Source organism: Bidens hawaiensis, unplaced genomic scaffold, assembly GCF_021521415.1.
Source record: "Bidens hawaiensis isolate Kalapana, Puna unplaced genomic scaffold, B.hawaiensis_p1.1 tig00005498_1, whole genome shotgun sequence".
Classification (NCBI taxonomy): domain Eukaryota; kingdom Viridiplantae; phylum Streptophyta; class Magnoliopsida; order Asterales; family Asteraceae; genus Bidens; species Bidens hawaiensis.
Window position 1 is genome coordinate 607,810 of NW_027491353.1, and position 23,600 is coordinate 631,409.

The 23,600-nt window shown below is 39.2% G+C and overlaps 1 protein-coding gene and 1 pseudogene across 1 annotated transcript; both read left to right on the top strand.

The window, feature by feature from the left end:
• Window positions 1-2,392: 2,392 nt before the first annotated feature.
• Window positions 2,393-19,975, top strand: LOC143629982 (GDSL esterase/lipase At1g29660-like; annotated as a pseudogene).
• A 723-nt stretch (window positions 19,976-20,698) lies between these two features.
• On the top strand, window positions 20,699-22,061 carry LOC143629949 (uncharacterized). The gene is made up of 5 exons (XM_077099090.1): window positions 20,699-20,817; window positions 21,119-21,210; window positions 21,319-21,497; window positions 21,582-21,650; window positions 21,742-22,061. Exons 1-5 carry the CDS (start codon window positions 20,699-20,701, stop codon window positions 21,769-21,771), a joined length of 489 nt encoding a protein of 162 aa, XP_076955205.1. The 3' UTR covers window positions 21,772-22,061.
• Window positions 22,062-23,600: the final 1,539 nt, after the last annotated feature.

Below are 23,600 nucleotides of genomic sequence, written 5' to 3' on the forward strand. Positions count from 1 at the left end.
TCGAGACTTCATAGTTAAGCTTGGAAAATATAGTCAGACCGTTTAAACCGGAACAAAGGAAGAATCATATATTTGACAATTAACAGAAATCACCCCATAACCAGCAGCTAACCAACAATTCGGTAATGATTATAGTTATGGTTAAGCATTTTCCATGACCGGAGCTCAGTTATGGTCATGGTTAAGCCAGATAATTGAACCGAGCCATTAGTCAAGCTAATGTTTATTTTAGTGATTTTCGCACTTTTAAGGGAAAGTGCACGTCATATAAAATTGAAGTGTGCACCTAACATGTACATGGCATAGATAGTAGGCAATTATCTTAGGCAGTGAAATAATCTATTTTGTTTCTTTTTTTTTTTCAAATTGTATTCCCATGCTTCTCATTTGTCATTTACTAGAGACATCATGGGGTTTTACTAAAAAACCCCTCAATATGCCCCGTATATACCGGACATATTGAGAGGTTTTTTAGTAAAACCCCAACAACTTTGTCTTATTATGTTTTTTATGTTTTTTTATCCTTTTGTTTTTATGTTTTATGTTTTAGTTTTACGTTTTAATTTTGTTTTTTTGTTTCCTTTTTTTATTGTTTTTATATAATAATATTGTTTAAAAATATGTGTTTTATAGCAAAATTTTTTTAACAAAACAATAAACACGTATATACACCAAACCAAAACATTATTATATACAAAACATCGAGTTTGAACAAAATAAAACAAAATATATACAAACTATAAAAACGGCGTGTCGTCGATGCCGTAGGACGTAAACGTCGCATCGTGAACATCAACGTGGTCGTCGGCCCTGCGCCTGACGCCCGATACCTGACCGTCGTCGCCCTGTCCGCTTCTAACGCCCGACGTGCTCGCCTTGTGGTCAAAAGTAGGTGGAGGTGGTACCTCGTACCTCTCATCATGTTGAGCGGCGCCGAGGTAACTAACGACATCAGACCCACAATTCGTCGTTTGATAACTGGTGGATGCTATTCGTGTAAAGCGGAAGCCATACCTCCGCCGATGTATATAAGCCGATAATAATATAATTATTATTATAATAATAAGTAAATTAAAGTATAATAATTATTATTATAACAGTTAAATAACAATAATAATATAAATTATAATTATTAAATAATAAGATATAACACTAATACTAATAATAATGAATAAATGATAATAATAATATTACGTGATAATAATAAATAATTACAATACTTTTTTTAACAGCATTATTACAATACAAACAATAATAATAATAAATAACAATAAACACATCTATCTATACATGGCCCATTTTAGCATATAGAGGGTTACAAGGGGAAATATATGCGGCGTCTAGTGCTATACGTCGCATATATGTCCCCTTTTAACCCCCAACACATCTATACATGGTCCCTTTTAAAAAAAGAGGGGTTAAAAGGGGTTCAATATGCGGCGTATAGCACTATACGCTGCATATATGTCCTCTTTTAACCCATCTTCTGTTAAAATGGACCATGTATGAATGTGTTTATTATTATTGTTGTTATTATTATTTATTATATATTATTATTGTAATTATTTATTATTATTATTACTACGTAATATTATTTATTGTTATTATTATTATTATTACGTAATATTATTATTATTATTTATTCATATTCTTATTATTACTATTATTTATTATTATCATACAAACAAACACCCACTTGTACGTGATAGGAAGAAGGCGAATGACCTCCATAATCCGCTAGGCTGATCGTTAGGCGCGTATCCCAGCTTCTCCTCGTTGTCAGAAAACATATTGTCGAACCACCACATTTTATTTTTTTGGTTTTGATTCTCAAAATGGGATAGTGAATTGTGTGTGTATGATAACACACACACACACACCTCTCTCTCTCTTTATATATATATATATATATATATATATATATATATATATATATATATATATATATATATATATAATAAAGAGAAGAAAGGGGGAGCTAGATGGCTCCATTATTCAAATTGAACCTATATGCCCCGTATTGTACAATACGTGGCATATAGGTACTGAACCAATATGCCCCGTATTGTACAATACGGGCCATATAGGATACGATATGACAACCTAGGACTGTCAAACAGTCCTAGGTTGTCATATCGTATCCTATATGGCCCGTATTGTACAATACGGGACGTATTATGCGTTAATATGAGGGGTATTGCACAATACGCCTCATATAAAATACAACATAAACGACAAACACCCTTAATATGAGGCGTATTACACTATAAGCCCCATATTAAGAGGTGTATGGGGTGTCCCTAGTACAACCCTTCTCATTTTCTATAAGTAGTATGCATGTTGCATTCAAATTTCAAAATTCATATTCCTCTATTTGTAGTCAACAATAAATATGGCTTTTAAGGTCGGCCTATTCTTTGGTGTCCTCATGATTTCAGCTTTAATGCATTTTCAAATACGTATTGTCATCGGTGAACCACAAGTCCCATGCTACTTTATCTTTGGGGACTCTTCGGTTGATAGCGAAAATAACAATGGATTTCTAAGAGCCAAAAAAGCTAATTACCCGCCTTATGGGATTGATTTTCCACAAGGTACCACCGGTAGATTCACTAATGGTCTTACGGTCCCAGACGTCATCGGTTTGTCTCTCTTAATTTGATAACTACGCTGTTTATTCTTTATAGTATATATTTATGAAATTTCATTCGATCATCTTATATACTAAAGCCACAAGATTCACCTTGGAACATATTATTAGAGAGCATAACCATTAACGATTTTTCTCCAAATAGTTCATACAAAATTCAATATTTAATTTAAAATATGTAACTCTTGTTTATATTAAGATAGTTTGAATATGTTTGATTAGTTTTTATTATATATTTAATATTCCACATTTGTAGCTTGTAACCAATTTCATTTTCTTGTATTTATACCTTGCTATGCTAATATTAATAACAAAATTAATTTGGTTTGATAAACTTATTTTTTTTTGAACGACCAACAAAATTTTATTCAAAACACTAGCAAGATACTAGCGAACACCAAAACCACCCGAACAACAAGTAAAATACAACTACATACCCCCCAAGTTCCACCCGATTAGACTCGTAAATGTGATTACACATTAAACGACACCACCTTTCCCACGTTAAATCCGGCCACTTAGACCGATTTTTTACCCACAAATAGCTAAAGGCCTTGATCTCTGCGATCACACTCCTTAATCTAGGCGGTTTTCTCTCGAACACCCAACGATTTATTGCACACCAAAGGCACCAAATTGTTGTTAAGCAAACCGCGTGGAACGTCTTTGCCTTTCTACTCGACAATAACACATGTTTATGTAATTCCAACAAATCCCGAGTCGAAAAAGCAAAGATTGTCGGTACCTTACACTAAACAGAAATAATACTCCAAATTGATTGAGCAAATTCACAAGACACAAGCATGTGTTCCGCCGTCTCCAAATCTTCTTCACAAACCGGACAAATAATCGACTCTACCGCAACTCCTCGTTTTGCCAAAGAAAACAAAACAGGTATACGTTCCATTTCCGCCCTCCATGCTAGGATCCCCACTTTCTTCGGTACAAAATTATTCCATTCAAACAAGTGGCTTTCTTCTAATCCCAAATTAATAGCAAAAATTTCTTTCAAACTCTTAACCGAAAAACCTTCACCATAATCCAAGTCCCAAACCCAACTATCTTCTCCTTCCAGAAGACATAATTGTTACATGTAGTAAGTAGTTCGCGTAGTTCAGCCACCTCCGCTTGCCCGTTCGGTGCTCTAACTCAACCCCATTGTCCACATATTTCCCCTTCATACATTAGTAACCGATCGGAAACTTTACACCACTTATTAGCTTCCAATTCGAACAACGGAAAACGGGCATGGAATGTCACGTCCCCGCACCATCTGTCAATCCAAAACAATGCATTAGTGCCACTTTCACCTCACACCGCATCACAGTAGCCAAATCAATCCCCAACTCAGCCACTTCACTTGAGATCTTCACTATATGTTTCCAAGGGCCCGGTAACGAAACCTTAGCCGGAATAAATGACCATGATCTATCCGAGTGATGGACAGCCCATACAACCCTCCTCCATAACCTATCCTTTTCATTTTTAAACCTCCACCACCACTTTGCAAGCATAGCAAGATTTGTTTCACGCAACGAACCCACACCGAGCCCCCCTTTATTAACCAGAGCAACCACTTTATTCCATGCCACCCAATTTATTTTCATTTCTTCTTCCGACCCTCCCCAAAAGAAAACTCTTCGGATTCTATCAAGTTTCTCCAACGCCCCAACCGAAGCTTTGTATAACGAGAAGTAATAAGTGGGTACCGATTTAAGAACCGACTTAATTACCGTAAGTCGACCACCGAAAGATAATTTCTTGGCTTTCCACAACGATAATCCTTTTCTAAACAAGTCCACCACTGGATCCCACGACTTCACCAAATTCATATTTGCTCCGACTTGTAGCCCAAGGTATTTAAACGGGAAGGTTCTCGTCTTACACCCGAGCATATTCGCCACGATCACCCTTTCCGGCTCCTCCACATTTATCGCAAATAACCAACTTTTATTTAGATTAATTTTTAAGCCGGAAACTAAATAGAAACAACGTAATATCCGACGAAGAACCTTCACATTTTCCACGTCCCATTCTCCGACAAATACGTCATCAGCATATAAGAAACGAGTTACCTCTGGACCTCCCAACCCACATTTCAAGCCCTTAAAAATTCCTACATGACTAGCTCGTTTCATAATACCTGTTAACGTCTCCATTGCCAAAACAAAAAGGAACGGTGAAAGTGGATCCCCTTGTCTTATTCCCCGCGAGCACGAGAACTCTGGTGTAGGCGAACCATTAACAAGAACCGACACCGTACCTCCTGCAAATATTTTGCATACCCATACCCTCCATTTAGTTGGAAAATTCATCTGGGCAAGCACCGAGTCTAAAAACTTCCAACTTAATGAGTCGTATGCCTTTTCAATGTCCACTTTAAATTTCATACCCCGCTTCTTCGCCTTTCTCAACCATGCCACTATCTCGTTTAACATAAGAGGCCCATCGAGAATACTTCAATTAGCAAGAAAAGCTGATTGCTCGACATACACTAATTTCCCAATCACCTTCTTTAAACGGTTTACTAGCACCTTCGAAATTACTTTATTTATGCACCCGATTAAGCTAATCGGCCTAAAATTCGATAGGTTGACCGGGTCTTTCGATTTCGGAATTAAGCCAATGAACGAAGCAAGCACACCATCACTAAATCGCCCAGTCAAGTGCATCTCGTTAAAAATATTAGTGAAATCTGACTGAAAACAAGACCAACACCTTTTAAGAAATTTAAAGTTAAAACCGTATGGTCCGGGAGACCGGTCCCCTTCACATTCCCAAACCGCATTTTTAATTTCTAACAAAGAAAAAGGTGAAATCAGCCCCTCCGCCTCAATCTCATTTAACCTCCTTAACTCAAAACATTGAAGCCGAGGACGATCGTTTACTGGTTCAGCGAACCTAGACGCAAAAAACCCAAAAACTTCCCCCTTAACCACCACCGGATCGGCGACCCAGCCCCCTTGCACCATCAACCCATGCATCCTATTAGAGGATAAATTTGCGTTAAGGATACCATGGAAATAAGCTGTATTATCGTCCCCATCCACAGCCCATCTAACCCGCGCCTTCTGACGGAGGTCTTTCTGTTTCTCCAAATCTGCCACTTCAATAACAGCTAAACATTCCGCCCGCTTCTCAAATTCCTGTTGTGATAATGGTCTCTGCTCCGCAACACACTCCAGTTCAGAGATCAAGCGTTTTTTTTGTTCATACTCACCTACTACCAATCTCTTTTTCACATCCAGCCACCTCTTAATTTGGTTATTCAACCACCGAAGTTTCGTTGCATGTGCCAGATCTGCCGGCCCGTGAAACAGGAATCTAGAACTTTTTTCTTCCACAAACTCAATAAACCCCGGCATCTCTAACCAACTATTAAAAAATCGAAACGGAATATGCCCAAAGTCGACAGGTACCATCCCGAGCAATAGCGGTCGATGATCCGAACAACCTTTAGTCAATACGTTTAAAGAAGTCGTCGGCCATAGCGCCATAAAATCTTTACACACCAAAATCTGGTCAATTTTACTAAATTTATCACCCCTATCCGACACATAAGTGAACGTTCCACCGCCCATACTATACTCGCACAACTCAGCCTCATTTATAAAACTATTAAACACATCTGCGTATGAGGCAACAAACTCAGAATTTAATCTCTCCGAGGCCTCCCGTACCTCATTAAAGTCACCTGCCAAAACGCATAACCCATCCGCAACCCTTCTCGTTTGTAATAATTCCCCCCATAGTGCCCTCCTTTCTATCGGATCATTTGGTGCGTAAATATTAAAAATATTCAACTTAACCCCAGTGGCCTTAATAAAACCTTTAACAATCAGGTATCTCCTGTGCTTAAAAACCCCACTTCTCCATTTTCACCCACTTCCTTTTGATTTCCGACCTCGTCTTCGCAAATCTCACATGCATCAGAGAAAAGAATATTATTTTCTCTAATCCCACCATATTTAGGTCATCCGACCCATGCCCATTACCCACTTCATAATGATCTAAGTCCGTAGTTGGACTAGTGGACCCAGGGGTCCTAATCCTTCTTGGCCTCTTCCTGGAGAGTGTTAATCTATTTTGGCCCACTAAATTATCAGGCCCACCAGTATTATCAATCCCACCTGTACACTCCATCTCTATGTTCGCTTCACCCACTCGCACTTTGGAAGGTGTGAGAGGAGCCGCCACCTTTGCGCACTGTTCCCCATGCAAACCAATGGGTCTTTCCCATGCACATTCCTTTCCCGAGGTCCCAAAATCATTATTCACCGACCCTCCGTCTTCCAAGAAGGCCGGAGTCTCCGTGTTACTCCGATTCGCCGTATTCAAACTATTTTCACGGTCCTTGATTTCGGCACCCACGTTGTCTTCCACCACCATTGGACTACCATCCCCCACCAGATTCACATTCTCCTGGTTATTTTTGCCACCGCAATAACCTAACTTCCAATCCACTCCAACGGTGACCACTTTGTACTATCCTTCAGCTCCACCATCTTCTTTCCCACATCGGAATTCTTATCCCTCATACCTGACAGTGCCACATCTTTATACGAGGACCCCGCCGGGATTGTATTAGTTTTTGTCGGTATAGCACTAGTGGTCTTCCTTTCTGATTTATGAGCATGGTCTACCTTCTTCCCCACTGTTTCAAACACTTGCTTATTGTTATTTTTGTCGTATTTGGCAACCGAAACATCAACAACTGCACCATGAATCTTAACCGAGTTCAACTCTTTCAACATTTCCTGAACGTTTATCACCCTTTTATACCTAATGAAACCAAAGAAATTCCCGAAGAAGTCCCGTTTCTGAGCAACGTAAGCATCCGACATCATCCCCAAGCTTTTAAATTCTTCCCATAGCTCATTTTTTGTCACCCCATCTGGCAAATTTGTGACGAAAAATGATGTCTCGTGTTTTGCCACCGCCTGTTCGCCTCCTTTGTTTCGCCGATGCATACCGAATATGTTCTTGAGATAATTGTCGTCACCAAGAACATGTTGTCATTCGGCCATGTTCAAACTCCTGTAATGCAATGCATTTTTGATAAACTTATTACATATGCATTTTGCGGTTAAATCTTACATTTGAACATGTTTATACTTCAAAAAGGAAAAAGATAAACTTTAACAGACCGGCTCACCCTTTTTTTGGTACAAATTAGATTCTAAAGTCCAGATATTTCATAAATTGGATGTATCTTAATGGTAGAGCACTCACTTTATAAGTGAGAGGTAGGGGGTTCAAACCTCACTATCACCAATTTATATGGGAGATATGAGGGATGACCCTGCCTAGCCAGGGTTCGAGGCCTGATCTCATCCGGTTTTACCAGCTCCTCGTTGTCGTGCCATTTCGTGGGTGTGGGGGTCAAGTTTTATCCGGTGAATCCCTCAATAGGTGGACCGTTAGGGGTTCCGTCCGTCCGGACTAGCGGTCGGCTCGGGCTACCTTTAGCCAATGGGAGCCACGTACAAAGTAACCGGTGTTACTTAGTTGGTCGTTAAAAAAAAGAAAAGTCCAGGTATTTCTATACAAAAAATATATTTTTGCTACGTGGTACAATGATAGCACATATATTTGTATGCGATTTTGAAAAGAGACAAAGTAATCAAAAATATCACAAATGGAATTATTTTTGGTTAAAAGAATCCTTAAGTTTATTGTTTTTTTCTTTGCTCGATCTACTGATCAAATTCTGAAAACCCCAAAATAAAAAATTGAATTGAATGCCTCTTAAATATATATTTGGGACCATAAGCTTCAACTTTTTAGTTTAGTTAAATATGGTGAAAAATAGATCATTTATTTGATTTCAGGTAAACTTCTAGGTTTTTCGAATTTCATTCCACCGTATGCCACCGCGACTCGCGAAGAGATCACCAAGGGTGTAAACTACGGTAGTGCTGGTGGTGGTATTAGGGATGAAGCAGGAAGGAATTTGGTATTTTTTTTGATTGAATATTTTTTTATGGATTTAATATCATAGAAACATCCAAACGATTTACAATGAAGTGGCAGGTAAACGGGCAACAAGCTGCGCCGCAAACCCCTTTTGGATAGCAAACCCAATCCGACTAAAAACAAAGTTTCGATTCTTATGGGCTGATACGTTACTATACACAACTTTCTGAACTCTATTCAAAAGGTCCACGACATCCGGAGCTAAGAAACCAAAAGTGTCAGAGGCAAAGGGATAAACACGTGTTGATTCTCCAAACAAGCTCTCTCGTGTTTAGCAACCTTGCCCGATGCCTCCTTCAATGCTGCATGGCCTGCTACAAACCCATTGTCCCTAATCCCAACAAGAGGGGACACTCCTGTGAGGTCGACACAAGCGTGTTTTCCCCCTACCCACCCAAAAACAAGAATATCGGCCGGTCGTAATGTAGATCTTCCTTCTTGAGAATCCGTAAGAAAGTTTGCGGGGGCTTCCTTTTTAGCCGAAATTCCGGCTCGTTTAAGAATATCGCATAGAACATCCTTCACCAAATCATGCCTGTACTTAAACCCAGGAAACTCTTTACAGTGAACCGCATGCTCGCCAAAAGAATCCAAACAAACCTTACGGCAAACCGGGCACAGCTCATCTACCGGAAAAAAGGGATCATTAACCGATACTTCAGGATGGCCCGGTACTCCAAAGCCGACATATGTTGGCCCAATCCTTCAATAGGGAGAACACTTAAGAAATCTTGAGCCCGAGGAGCCCGAAGACACTCAAACACCGCTTTCTGACGAGGGGATAAATCAAACTTCATTTCCAAACTCTTGATGATGTCACTATAAAGGGCACTCGCCAAAGCATGTTGGGCTTTAGGGGGGGTGTCTTTATTAGAGAAACCGCTAATGTCAAAATCGGGAAGTGAAATGTGCAACCGATCTATCGCTAATGTCAAAATCGCTAATGTCAAAATCGGGAGTCAAACCCATCAATACCACAACCCCGAAGAATGTGGTCCTGCAATTCCCAATATTGCGCCCTCGAGGCCACAAACGCATAAGTAGAAACGTCTGAAGCTGAACATAAACCCAAACCTTGAAAACGAGTCGGAAGTGATGCCAACCTCCATTGAAAATCTCTAAAGAAGGCACCACCACAAACCACGATGTCCTCAATCGCCCCCCGAAGGCCATTGTAAAACACAGAAATTGCTTCCCCTACATACACAGGTTGGCATGTTCTGCGACCAAACAACAACTTTCCAACTCCCATACATGAACGGAGAAAAAGGAGCTCACATTGAGGGTCCCGCAAATGCGGGAGATAGCCCATCAACTCCACAGCTCGCGAAGCCCTTTTCATAGCAAGTTCACTGATGAACCCGACATCCCGGCTAACGACTCCCCCGAGGAGTTTCACACCTAGCACCGGTCTTCCAATCTCACAGGGAAACACCCCCTTCTGCACCTTAACCCCATTGTACGACGGCCAAAATACTTCGGTTTTCTTAATATTAAGTTCAAGGCTCAGGCGGGGACCCTCCGACTTGATAATATCTAAAGCTTTAGCAACCTCTTTAGAGTCCCCAATAATTGTACCATCATCTAGGTACCAGGCATGAAAGAGAAGCTTACAGGAACTCTGGACTAGATGGATAAGTGGGTGCAGAACTAAGGCGAAAAGAAGAGGTCCCAAAGGATCCCCCTGCTGAACCCCAGTGGTGGACCAAATGTGGCCATCTCCGACATATAGCCTGGCCGGTTGCCTATATGAAATGTTCACTCGTAAGGAAATAGATGGGCATCGGGCCCGAACCTCATTCAGAAGGGCAGTCCTATCCACCAAGTTGAAGGCATTACAAAAATCAATAGTAAGCATAGCCAATGACCCATCAGAATGGAACTTACTTAAAAACCTGTTCGCGCTATAAAGAACGGCCTCTGCACCACTAAGGACTCCCACCCCAAACTGAAAGTCGCACAAGTATTTAGTAATGTCTTTCCCAACACCCCTCATAGCCATCTTAGAGATCAATCTTCTCCAAATGGCACCTACGGCAATGGGTCTAATCCCATTGTCCGGTTTGAGCAACGATGTGAGAGGAGCCGACGCAATGAACTCTGCCAAAACCCTTGGGCATCTCCCCCCAAACATAAATTAACCATCACAGTAGTAGCCTTTAGTAACCCAACAACTATCGGCAACCCCTCTCCACAAAATGCATCCAAAATATATTGTGCCCTCAATCCATCTCGTCTGCATGACGTCCCTTTAGGGAAGGATATAATGCATCCAAGCACACAATCCTCATCAACAACAAGAGGAGGCTCAGAAAGCAATGAAGCAGGCATAACCGGCAGGGGCAAATTGGGATGCTTAGCCACTAACGCTTTCAAAGTGTCATTGCCGAAATGTGCAACCCCTGACGAGCATAATACTTTAATGGCGGCAGTGAAATGCCCGTCCGCCACTTTTCATAAACATTGTTTCACACTGGCGCATACCGCAACATCATCGTGCTTAGCGAGAGGCTCCTCATGACTCGAGTTCACCCCTATTGGTGTGGCAAAAGGGATAAAATAAGCGCATCAAAACCATCCTTAGCGCATCAATTTTTGTAATGATGTTTTAGTTACAACTTACAATATAATATGAATACATTTAAACTCTTTGGTTTTGATTATCTTAAATTATCTCAGGGTGATCGAAACAGCTTGAGTAAGCAGCTAGCCAATCATGCCGCAATAGTTTCACAACTTTCTCTTGTGCAACAAAACATTTACAAATGAATATATAAGAAGGTGCATTTACATAGTACTTTAGGACAAACGATTTCCCCACAAGCCGCATATACACGCCTGATCAATATGCAGCAATCCTCATTCGGCAATACTCGGAAAAACTGAGTGTAATTATTCTGTTTTAATTTCCTGTTTTTGTGTTTGGTGTGGTAAACAGTTTGTTTACACATGCAAATTTTATTTTTATTTTTTATTTTTGTATTGTCATGCATGCGTTTGTAATATTTATTCTTTTGCGGCTTATAGTTAACTTTTTTTTCATCTAAAAGCCCCAAAAAATTAATTTCTATTTTTCATTTTCTTTTACTTTTTTTTACGTACGACAGGCTTTATACAAATTGGGAGCTAGGAAAATTGTTGTTTACGGTTTGGGTCTAATAGGGTGCACGCCTGCTGAGATAGCAATGTTTGGGACTTGATGGGAAACCATGTGTTGATCAAGTCCCGTATCGATAATCAACACACAAACTAAACGAATTACTCTGGTTCATATTAATCAGAAAATCTAACTCTAAAAACTGATTACAAACCCTATCAAATCTGACTCCGTTTGACTCTTGATGAACCCTAACTCGGTTACACCAAACTCACACACCTAATGTCTAACCATAACTCGGTTTATATAGACTAACCTAACTTGTTAGCCAAGACATTACTAAATATAATAAAAACCTAATTCTTGGGTTGGGCCTTACACTCGGGCCAAATAACAATTGAGCAACAATCACCCCCGCAATGGTTGCACCCGAGTCACCCGACTCACCCCCTAATTTCCTACTCGAAATTGGCGGGTATTCAACTTCACGTTTGTCATTCTTCTCATGATTCTCCCGAGGGTTTTCATTGCAATGTTCTTTCGGCTCCACTTGGCTAGAAGACACACTTGCTTCGTTTGATCATTAGACGCCTTCCCTTGGGCTTGAATCACTTCCTTGACCACGCGTTAGTTTCTTGAACTCTCTTCGTTGGACTTTGAATTTTGGAACTTGGATCTTTAATTGGAATCTGACTCGTAACCGGCTTGTCTTCTTTCAGTCCAATTCTTTGAAGATCCCTACCTGCAAAATTCTTCATTCCAATGATACCTCGTTTACCGGGACTTGTTATCTTGAGACTAATCTTCTACAATCGATTCTTGGTCCTTGTCACCTTCATCAAAAGCTTACCTATATCATCTTTAATGGTTAGCAAATCATGTTTCGTGTGAATCTCGCATCTACCTTCCGTTGCTTGACCAAGACTTATGATATTGCACTGTAAGCTCGGGATGTAGTAGACATCGGTCAACAAACGTTGCTCCCCCATTTTTCCTTCAATTAAGACCGACCATTTTCCCCGAATATCAATACAAGATTCATCTCCGAACTTCACCGTTCCCGTGATTTGTTCATTCAATTCATAAAAATACGATTTATTACCCGTCATGTGATTCGATGCTCCGTTGTCGAGATACCAAACATCTTTCTCCATCGGTTCGGTTCGAAACGCTTTGGAATCACACCATCTTCATTAAGAAAAACCGTTTTCTAGATCACCTTTTATCATAAATAAACTTGGATCAAAATCATCAATTTTGTTCAAATTAGACTCTTCCTTTTTCTTCATATGTTTCGGACACGAAGATGCAAAGTGACCGAACTCATCACAACGGTAAGACTGAACATGTGACATATTCTTCCTTCTCCATTGACGATCCTTTCTTTGACCCGTATACCTTGACCCACGATGTTGACCATCTCGGTTTTCACAACCATTTTGATCCTCATCCTCTCGATCTTGACCTCCGGTTTCCCGGCCTCTTCCACGTCCCTGTGAACTCGGCCAACCCTTACCTCGGCTACCAGACTGATCATACGACTTCCCTTTATAATTACTTTATGTCCTATTAAAAAGTAACTGACCTTATGAATTTGAAGCGCGTTCTCTCCCTCGTAGACGTTCCTCAAACGCCTTAAGTCTTCCAACAGCATCTTCAAACCTCATACTATCAAGATCAACAGTTTGCTCGATTGAGGCTACCAAGTTGGAGTATTTGTCTGGAACCGCATCAAGTAACTTTTTCACCAATACATCTTTCTCGAATACGTGACCAAGACTCGTTGCCGTTGAAACCATACCGGTTATTTTTCCCGCAAACTGATCAACGGTCTCGTCTTCTTCCATCTTGTGTTTCTCAAATTCACTTTTCAACGTTAGCAGTCGAGCCCTTTGAACTCGCTCGGCCCCAACAAACTGTGTCTTCAAGGCCGCCCATATTTCTCGAGCATTATTGTATTGAGAAACCTGAAGAAGAATATTACCTTCCATAACTTGGAACAAAAACGACCTTGCCGTTTTATTCTTCTTCGCATCAATAACCGCACCCTCATTCGGTTGAACAACTTCCCATAACTCTTGATCATCTAAGATCGCTTCCACCACAATCACCCATGTGATGTAATTAGTTCCGTTCAGCTTTGGAACCTGCAACGATATCCCCCCACTCGCTTTGGGTTGGATTATCGACTCTTCTTTGTCACTTGCCATTGACGTCGTTGAACACCCTTGCTCCACTTCGTTGGAACAAATACAAACCGATCCACTAGCCCTAAACAACTTTTCACAACTAAACTACGTTGTATTAGACATATTAGATTAGATATTACAATAATTATATTAGAGGGATCTAATTGTAATATAGTCTAGTATATAAACACTCTTGTACAGATTATTATCTATTCAATAATACAAGATCACAGTTACACACGTTTAACTTGGTATCACAGCAAGGTTTGTTAACCCTAAACAGCCGCCATACAACAAGGTTTTTTCCCCCCCTCTCTTCATCATCATCATCATCATCATCATCATCATCAATCCATGGCTCTTCTTGCTGCCTTTACTACCCAAGAGAAAACATCCCACAATTCCCACAAGTTTGCTTTTACCCTATCCCCTACAAACTACATGTATTGGAAAACAATGATTCATCCGTTTCTTGTTACAAACAACATGTTTGGCTATATCGATGGAACTATTCCATGCCCCTCCCCTACAATCACAATTGAGGGTTCTGGTTCAGACAAAGATGCAACCCCAACCGTGACCCATAATAACCCTAATCATGCTACGTGGGTTGCCAATGATGCCCATGTCCGTATGTTGCTTATCTCTACAGTATCTTAAGCATCTTTTCATCATGTTCATGGGGACACGTCTAGGGATCTCTAGCTCTCCCTTGAACGTGCTTACGCACCACGTACTTCGTCTAGCGAGTTTACCTTAAAACAACAAGTCCTAAGGATTGAGATGAAAGGCGATGAAACACCTACAGCCTATCTATCTAGGGCTCAAGAATATGCCAAAGCCCTTTTCAACATCGGTGAACCAATCAAAGATAAAGATTTGGCCATGTTAGCTACCTCTGGTCTTCGTGAAGAATATAATGGACTGAAGTCAAACCTTCTGGGCCGTGAAAAACCATCACTTTTAATGAACTACCAGGTTTACTTGCTGACCTTGATTTTATGATTCAAAAAAATCAGCCCACACCACCATTATCCCAAGCATTCATGGCAGCAACCAGCACCCATCTTAACACCCCTACTACCAGTTTCGAGAGCCACACAACAGCTAACAGACTCATCTTCTTGCTGTCCAACAATTAGCCTCACAACTCGGATATCACCTCATACCATCGGCTCCCTCACAAGCTTTCTATAGCCCTCGATCTACTAAAACCAATAGGGGACGTGGTTACAATAATAATCGTGGACGTGGAAGCAATTCCAACAATCGACAAACTGGTGGCAACCGAAGTCAGTTTGAATGGGCCTCTAACACAAACACTGTTTATGGTTCATGCAACCGATGTGGTATTGGTCACATCCCATCTCTTTGTCCAAACAGGGATCCATCAACAGTTCATACACGACCCTCTGCAAACTTTGCTGACCATCGGTCTACTACATCCACAACTTGGCTCCCAGACACTGGCGCCAATAGCCATGTCACACCAGATCTTGCAAGCTTAGGCACATCAGAAGCATATCATGGTGATGATTCTCTTCATGTTGGAAATGGTATGGGTTTACCTATTTTTCACATCGGTTCCACTCATATATCCTCAACTCACAAAACTCTTTCGTCATCTAACATTCTTCATGTTCCACAAATTCAACGTAACTTGTTATCTGTTCAAAAATTTTGTCTTGATAATCATGTCTTCTTTGAATTTCATCCTTTTTTCTTTTGTGTGAAGGATATAACTACACGCACCACACTACTCACGGGTTCAAGTAAAGATGGTCTCTACTCTCTTGTCCTTCCACAACTTCAGTCTATTCGCAAGTTCGCCTTTTCTGCCAATCATGCTTCTTCAGCTGTATGGCATCAACGTTTGGGACATCGGCATCATGAGCTTTTAAGAACTATGTTATCCAAATATTTACTTCCTGTTTCTGATAAAATTTATAATAATGTTTGCACTTCTTGTCAATTGGGAAAATCTACAAAACTTTCTTAGCATAATTCTTCGTTTCGTAGTAATCATATTTTGGATTTGGTATATTGTGATGTTTGGGGCCCCGCACCCGTTTTATCATATGATAGTAATCGGTATTTTATGTTATGTGTTGATCATCATTCAAAATACATGTGGATTTTTCATTTGAAACAAAAGTCTGATGTGGATTCGGTTTTCAAACAATTTATTTCGATGGTCGAACGACAATTTAATACAAAACTTAAAATGTTCAAACCGATTGGGGTGGCGAGTTTCGCAATCTTTCCACCTTTTTTACCTCGCTTGGTATCATTCGTCGTCGGTCTTGCCCCCACACGAGTGAGCAAAATGGCATAGTCGAACGCCGAAATCGTCATGTGGTTGAGACGGGTCTTTCCCTTCTTGCTCAATCGTTTGTCCCACAACGTTTTTGGCATTTTGCATTTGACACAGCCGTCTATCTCATTAACTGCATGCCATCTCGTTCCAATTCTAGCAGGTCACCATTTGAAACGGTCCATGACCGTCCACCATATTATTCTTTTTTACGGGTTTTTGGGTGTCAATGTTTCCCGTATCTTCGACCGTATAATCCCCATAAAATGGATTTTCGGTCGATGCCATGCATTTTTCTCGGTTACAGCCTTGTTCACCATGGGTATCGTTGTTTAGATCCTACAACCGATTGCCTCTATATCGCTCGCCATGTGCGGTTCAATGAAAACTACTTTCCCTTCCAGCCACAACCATCACCTATACCTTTGGTTACCGACTCTACTCCATATACCGCCTTTGTCCCATCTCCACCACCCCCGACAACCGAACCAACATCACAATCCAATCCATCTATCACCCATATAGCCGCCGACCACCTCTATTGCTACCGACCAACCAACAAACTCTAGCCCACCGACCTCACCTATTGAACAATCATCCGATCACTCGTCTTCCTCTACCTTTTCCAACAACCCTATACCCACCCACCAAACACTGTTACAAAATCCACTGCCAACACTAAACTCTAATTCAATTCCAACACCACCGCCTCCGCCTCCACCTTCTCGTACTCGTCCACCTAATCTTTGGCCAAATCCGAAACAACGTGTCCGATTCGATCCATATGCCTTTCACACCATCAGCTCACCACCCGACACCGAACTTTCCACCTTTACCGCTGCCAACGAATACGCTGAATGGCGTCACGCCATGGCTGAAGAGTACTTAGCCCTTGTTAAGAACAGAACAAGGTCTCTTGTTCCACCTGTTTCTGGTGCTAACGTTATTGATTGCAAGTGGGTTTACAGGTTAAAGCGAGACAAACATGGGGCTCTTTCTCGATATAAAGCCAGGCTCGTTGCAAAAGGATTCACTCAGCAACCAGGTGTTTATTTTCATGAAACTTTCAGTCCGGTAATAAAATCTGCTACTATCCGAGTTGTGTTATCCTTAGATGTTACCCGCAAGTGGTCCTTCCGACAACTGGACGTTCAAAATGCGTTCCTTCATGGGAACCTTGAAGAAACAATTTACATTCGGCAACCACAAGGCTTCATTGATAAGACAAGAGCTACTCATGTTTGCAAGCTTCACAAGTCTCTTTATGGCTTAAAACAAGCTCCCCGGCTTGGTTTACTCGTCTCTTGACTGCCTTACAACGACTAGGATTCATGGGGTCTAAAACAGATCCTTCTCTTTTTATATACAACTATCGTGGTACACCTATCTATTTTCTAGTTTATGTGGATGACATAATTGTGACTGGGAACAACTCGGATGCCATTAACAAGATTGTTGCTAAACTCAGTGCCGAATTTGCTCTTAAAGACCTAGGTGACCTCGATTATTTTTTGGGAGTGGAATTTGTTAAACAAGGTTCAGATATCATTCTTTCACAAAAGAAATACATTCTGGAACTTTTACAACGAGCTGGTCTATCCACAGCTAAACCGGCTTCTTCCCCGATGAGCACATCTGTTCCGTTATCTTTAGACGACAGCTCCTTGTTTTCTAATCCGGTCAAATACAGACAGTTAGTTGGAGCACTGCAATATGTTACTTTGTCTAGGCCAGATATCACATTCGCTGTTAATCACGTATGTCAGTTCATGCATGCTCCTACTGAGAACCATTGGTTAGCGGTTAAACGTATTCTCAGATATCTTCTCGGTACTTGTGCTTATGGTCTCCTTATTCGGCATGCTTCTGGGTCTACTCTTCATGCATTTGCTGATGCCCATTGGAATAATCTTCAGGCTTACTCTGATGCTGACTGGGCAGGGTGTCCAGTTGATCGACGCTCCACCGGGAGTTTTTCTGATTACCTAGGGTCTAATCTGATTTCTTGGACAGCTCGCAAACAGCGTACCGTTTCTCGGTCATCTACCGAATCGGAATACAAAGCTATAGCTGACACTGTCGCTGAACTTACATGGCTTGAAGCCTTATTACGTGAGCTTGGTATTTTCTGCTAAGTCTGCTCCTACACTTTGGTGCGAAAATCTTGGTGCTATTTATCTCTTGGCTAACCCGGTTTTTCATGCCGGAACGAAACATGAAGTAGACTTTCATTTTGTCCGGGAAAAAGTTGCTCGAGGGGGGGTTACGTGTACAATTCATCTCAACTCGTGATCAGATTGCTGACATCTTCACTAAGCCGTTGCCGACAGATCGATTTTTGTTTTTAAGATCCAAGCTGCAGGTCGTTTCCCGGCCTCAACTTGCGGGGGAATATTAGACATATTAGATTAGATATTACAATAATTATATTAGAGGGATCTAATTGTAATATAGTCTAGTATATAAACACTCTTGTACATATTATTATCTATTCAATAATACAAGATCACAATTACACACGTTTAACTCGTTGGCTCACAAAAACCCGATTACAAATATCTCTTGAAAAACCGAAATGTTGAAACAAAAGAAACACTTTTTTTGTGCTATAAAAAGAATATTCTACTTTTTCCTTCATACACAAGACCTGTGTAAAACAAATTTTTATTGACCTTTTGTTCTGATAAAGAAATCAAAACTATTGTTTTCTTCTCTTTTGAATTCTTCGAGGTCCTCAGACCATTCAACACCAAATATAAAGTCTAACACCAAAAAGCTTGGTGAGTAATAATTGCAAAGAATTCCAAAAACACCTTTATTTTCTTTCTTTGTTTAATCGCAAAACAAAGACCAGAAGAAACAGAAAGTAAACTCAACTTGTTCTTAAAAAAGAACCACCAACATAGGTTAGACTAACCCGCGTTAACAAACCACTCTTCGATTTGGAAACCCAACTTGGTTCCGATATGCGTCGATGATAGCTCCTACTCAAGCCACCGCTCACCGCCGACCGATTATCGATTTCTTGAACTTGGCTCTGATAGCAATTCAAGTCCCGTATCGATAATCAACACACAAAATTAATCAGAAAATCTAACTCTTAAAATTAATTACAAACCCTAACTCCGTTTGACTCTTGATGAACCCTAACTCGGTTAGACCAAACTCACACACCTAATGTCTAACCATAACTCGGTTTATATAGACTAACTTAACTTGTTAGCCAAGACATTACTAAATATAATAAAACCCTAATTCTTGGGTTGGGCCTTACACTCGGGCCAAACAACAACTGAGCCAACAGTTGGGTCGATTAATAATGTGACTAAGATGTTTAATGACAGGCTTAAGCCTCTTGTTGATGATCTTAACAATGGTTTATCTGATTCAAGGTTCACTTTCATCAACTTTTCCGCTATTGTTGCATCTCAAGAAGCCAAAGTGTAACAAATTTTATGCATAATGTCTTATTTTGGTTACACACGTTAAAGATTATTCATGATACTAGTGACTAAAATTATTTTTTTTATAATTTACTAGCCATGCCAAATGTTCCTTGTTGTCAAGTAGGACAAGATGGATTATGCATTCCAAATTCAATGCCTTGCCCTGTTCGGGACTCGTCTTCTTGGTATGACGGTTTTCATCCCTCAGAAATTGCCAACAATTTTGTCGCATCAAGATCATATACAGCCCTCTCTCCCATGGACGCGTCTCCTTATGATATTAGTCATCTGGCTCAACTTTAACATTTGAAGAGAATAGGAAATATGATGATATTTGGTATGTGTTTTATGATTCTTCATGTGAAAGATAAATAAAAAAAATAGTAACGACATCCATCATGATAATGAATTAAATTTGTCTTCATGATAATGAATTAAAATACACCCACTTGCCGTACCTTAGCATGGAGGAGACCGTTTAAATCCGTACATCCATCATCAATAATTAATCTCATCCTTCTTTTCATTACAACTCATATCCCATTTTCACTTGATACATCATCATCAACTAAATTTTTTGAAGAAAATGATTTGCCTACCAGGTGTTTGACAAAATGCCTTAACGAAATAATCATAGTTTTTTGTGTTTGAAGAGGAGAGGGCAATGGGTGGTTGCTCTCCTCTTTCCACTTACATTCGGGTGTTCATTCCTCAAACTCAACTCGAGTTTTGTTTATTTTTTTTGGTGTGGTTCGTGGCTACTGGGGTATTTTGTTGGGCGGGGGTGGTATGATCGGGGTTATTGATTAGGGTGTTTGGCCGTGTCCGTTTAGAGGCTTCCATTGTTGCCCGGATGGATTACCGGGGTCCAAGGGGGTTCGATTGGCTACACATATTAAGCGGCTTCATTTGTCATCGGATGACAAGAAAGAGACCTTATGGGAGGCGATCTCAACAAATTTGGATTTGTTTATTTCGGTTGGTGAGGCTTTAAAGTTCTCGCGCAAGTGGTTGTGTGGGGCGTGTATGGAGTCACATGCTCTCAGTCAGGGTTGCCATCATGATGACGGGTCAGTCTGGTACAAGTGTGTCATGGGAGATGTGGAGGAGTTTATAGTGGGGACTGCGAAGCCACATGTTGGGAGGTAAGTTGTCGCGGTGGGTAGGGTGGAGGTGGATGTAGCTCTCCTTGAGCGTGTCTTCACTCTTCCTATTACGACTGTTAAAAACCTTCCTCATAGTTGTCGTATGGCTTTTTACCCAAAATAATCAAGCAGTTGATGTGTTGGTTGATGAAGAGGACATTTATAAGTGCAAAACTGAGACTTGCAATAACAATGTTGTTCACTATCTGCAAAGGTAACTATCTATAGTTTATGTTAATTAAATAATTTAAGTTATAATTTATATTTATGCTAAATGATTCCTCTAAATTCTATTATATAGGCTTAGAGTCCCGTTGGCTGTTCAAGACTCAACCGGAACAATATCTTTAACATTGTTTGATTGTGAGGCTTGTAGACTTCTGAAAACAACCGGTTCAGCTCTAGTTGAGAAATATGTATAGATTTGCTTACTTCACTATGCAATATTATATTCTTTAATTTGAAGATTACCTAACATTAAAATATACATACATATTATAGGGGGTGATAACGGTGACACTCCTGCTAAATTTGATGCTCTTGTGGGGAAAATGTTTGCTTTCAAGATTGAAATAACACAGTACAACATCGACAACGGTTCTTCAGTTTTTGGCATTTCAAAACTCACTGATAATGTTGATATCATCTTTGAACTAGAGAAAAAGGCCAACAATTTTGAGGTTACACAATTATTTGTTTTTAATTTAATATTTTTTTAATCATCATACTTGACTCTTTAAAGGAATACTATTTTTAATATTTAGGTTGACAAATCTGCTTCTCTTAGCATTGGATTCAATGATACCCAGTCACAAGGAACTGTTGAATTTATGGTATTACCTTTCAAAACTGTTTTCAGTTTAATACAACCGTAAATATTTATTACCCTCATCAATAATAATACTTATTTGAACTATATTGTAGTCGGTTAATTCTGAAGAGGTTATCATGTGATTGGATACTGTGGAGACCAATGAAACTACTAAAAAGGTATTTGAAAACCATATTATATTTTTTATTTACATGTAATGATGTATAACTTATCTGTAACCATATCTTTTTAAAAATGTCTAGGGTGGTGCTGAAAGTATGAACGACAATGTTACTCCAATTGCAACAGATGTGAATGACAAAAGTGTTGGAAAATCTCATGTGGTTGAAACGATAACGTTTAAACGCAAATCCAAGGCTCCAACTTTTAAGAAAAACTTGCTTGATAGCTATGATGTTGAGATCACCAAAGAAATGTCTACCACTAAGCCTCCATCTGATGGCAAGTCAGTTCTCCTTATTCCCAAGATATTCTCAAGATTGAAAAATGATTTCCTTAAAGTCTGAATGTTTTATGTTGGGTTGTTATATTTTTATTTAAATGTCTTTCCTATTATGTTTGTCTGTTAAGAACTTCTATGTCATTTTGTTGTAGTCTATCTTACGATGACATGTTATGCACTTTATTATCCTTTTGTTTAAGTATTTGATGTAAGACAGTTTGGTTGAATTATTATTATGTATTGGTTACGTGTTGGTTTTTGTATCTTACATTACTAGGGTATAGCCCGTGTTACACACAGGTGAAAAAACATGTTAACAAACATAAATAAATTCAAACAACAAATTCAAGCAACACAAAACTTCTTCAAATTTTCGGACGAAAACGTTAACCATTTACATTGTCTAGATATTAAAAATTAAAAGTTACAATAAGTTAATGTACATCGAACAACCAAAAAAACATCAACAAAAGATATAAACATGTACTTTCATATTAAACCAACATCAACTTCTTCAAACATTCTATCAAAAGAAACTCATTTTGCTTCACCACCTGAAAATATTATAAAACAATAACATCCAAATTAAATATACCATAATAACATATTTAATAATGAGTAACATTTGAACATTAATAAAGTTGTTTTTATTAAAACAAAATAACATATAACAACAAACAAAGTAAAATGACAACATAAAACATCTTTCTAACTTAAACCATTAAACCAAAAAGATATATCAATAAAAACCTTTTTTTGGCTGTCATTTTATAACTAACAAATTTGATACTATTTCAAAACAACTCGTATTGAAATATTTTCTAAATAGTTACAAAATATAAAAAAAAATTGGAATTAGTCAACTTCAAAAAATTATGATTTTTTTTTTATTTTTCTTGAAACAAACTTTTAAATCACTGACATTAATATTTTGTTAAATTTGCAAAACTTAAAAACGTTTTACAATAGATGAATTCTCAAATAACTTTGGAAAGATTAAAAAATTTTATGTTGACTTTGAAAATAATTAAAGCTGAAAAAATATGATACAAAATCAATGAAAACAAAATATAAACGTATAAGAAATAAATTATCAAATATTTTTAATATTCTCCAACGAAAAACCCGCATAAAAATAAGTATTTCGGTTATACCACAATAATTTGACAAAATAAGTATTATTACACAAAATATAAACGTGTGCTTGAATTAGGTTCTACCACAATAATAACCTAATTATCCCATGTTTTAAGGCTTAAATCAATGTTTTCAGACCTGGACCGGACATTGACCCGGACGCCTTACCGGGTCATAGGTCGGACCGACGCGAGAGGTTGGATCGGACATTAACCCGATGACGTCATAATATATCTCTACTATATATAAAGAGCGAGTGATTGACCTCTTAAAAGTTAAGAGGTCCAACAAATATTGCTAAGTTTACAAGTCTTAATGAATATTTTAACTTCTTTTTAAGGGTAAAGATGTCTTTCAATCAATACTAACATC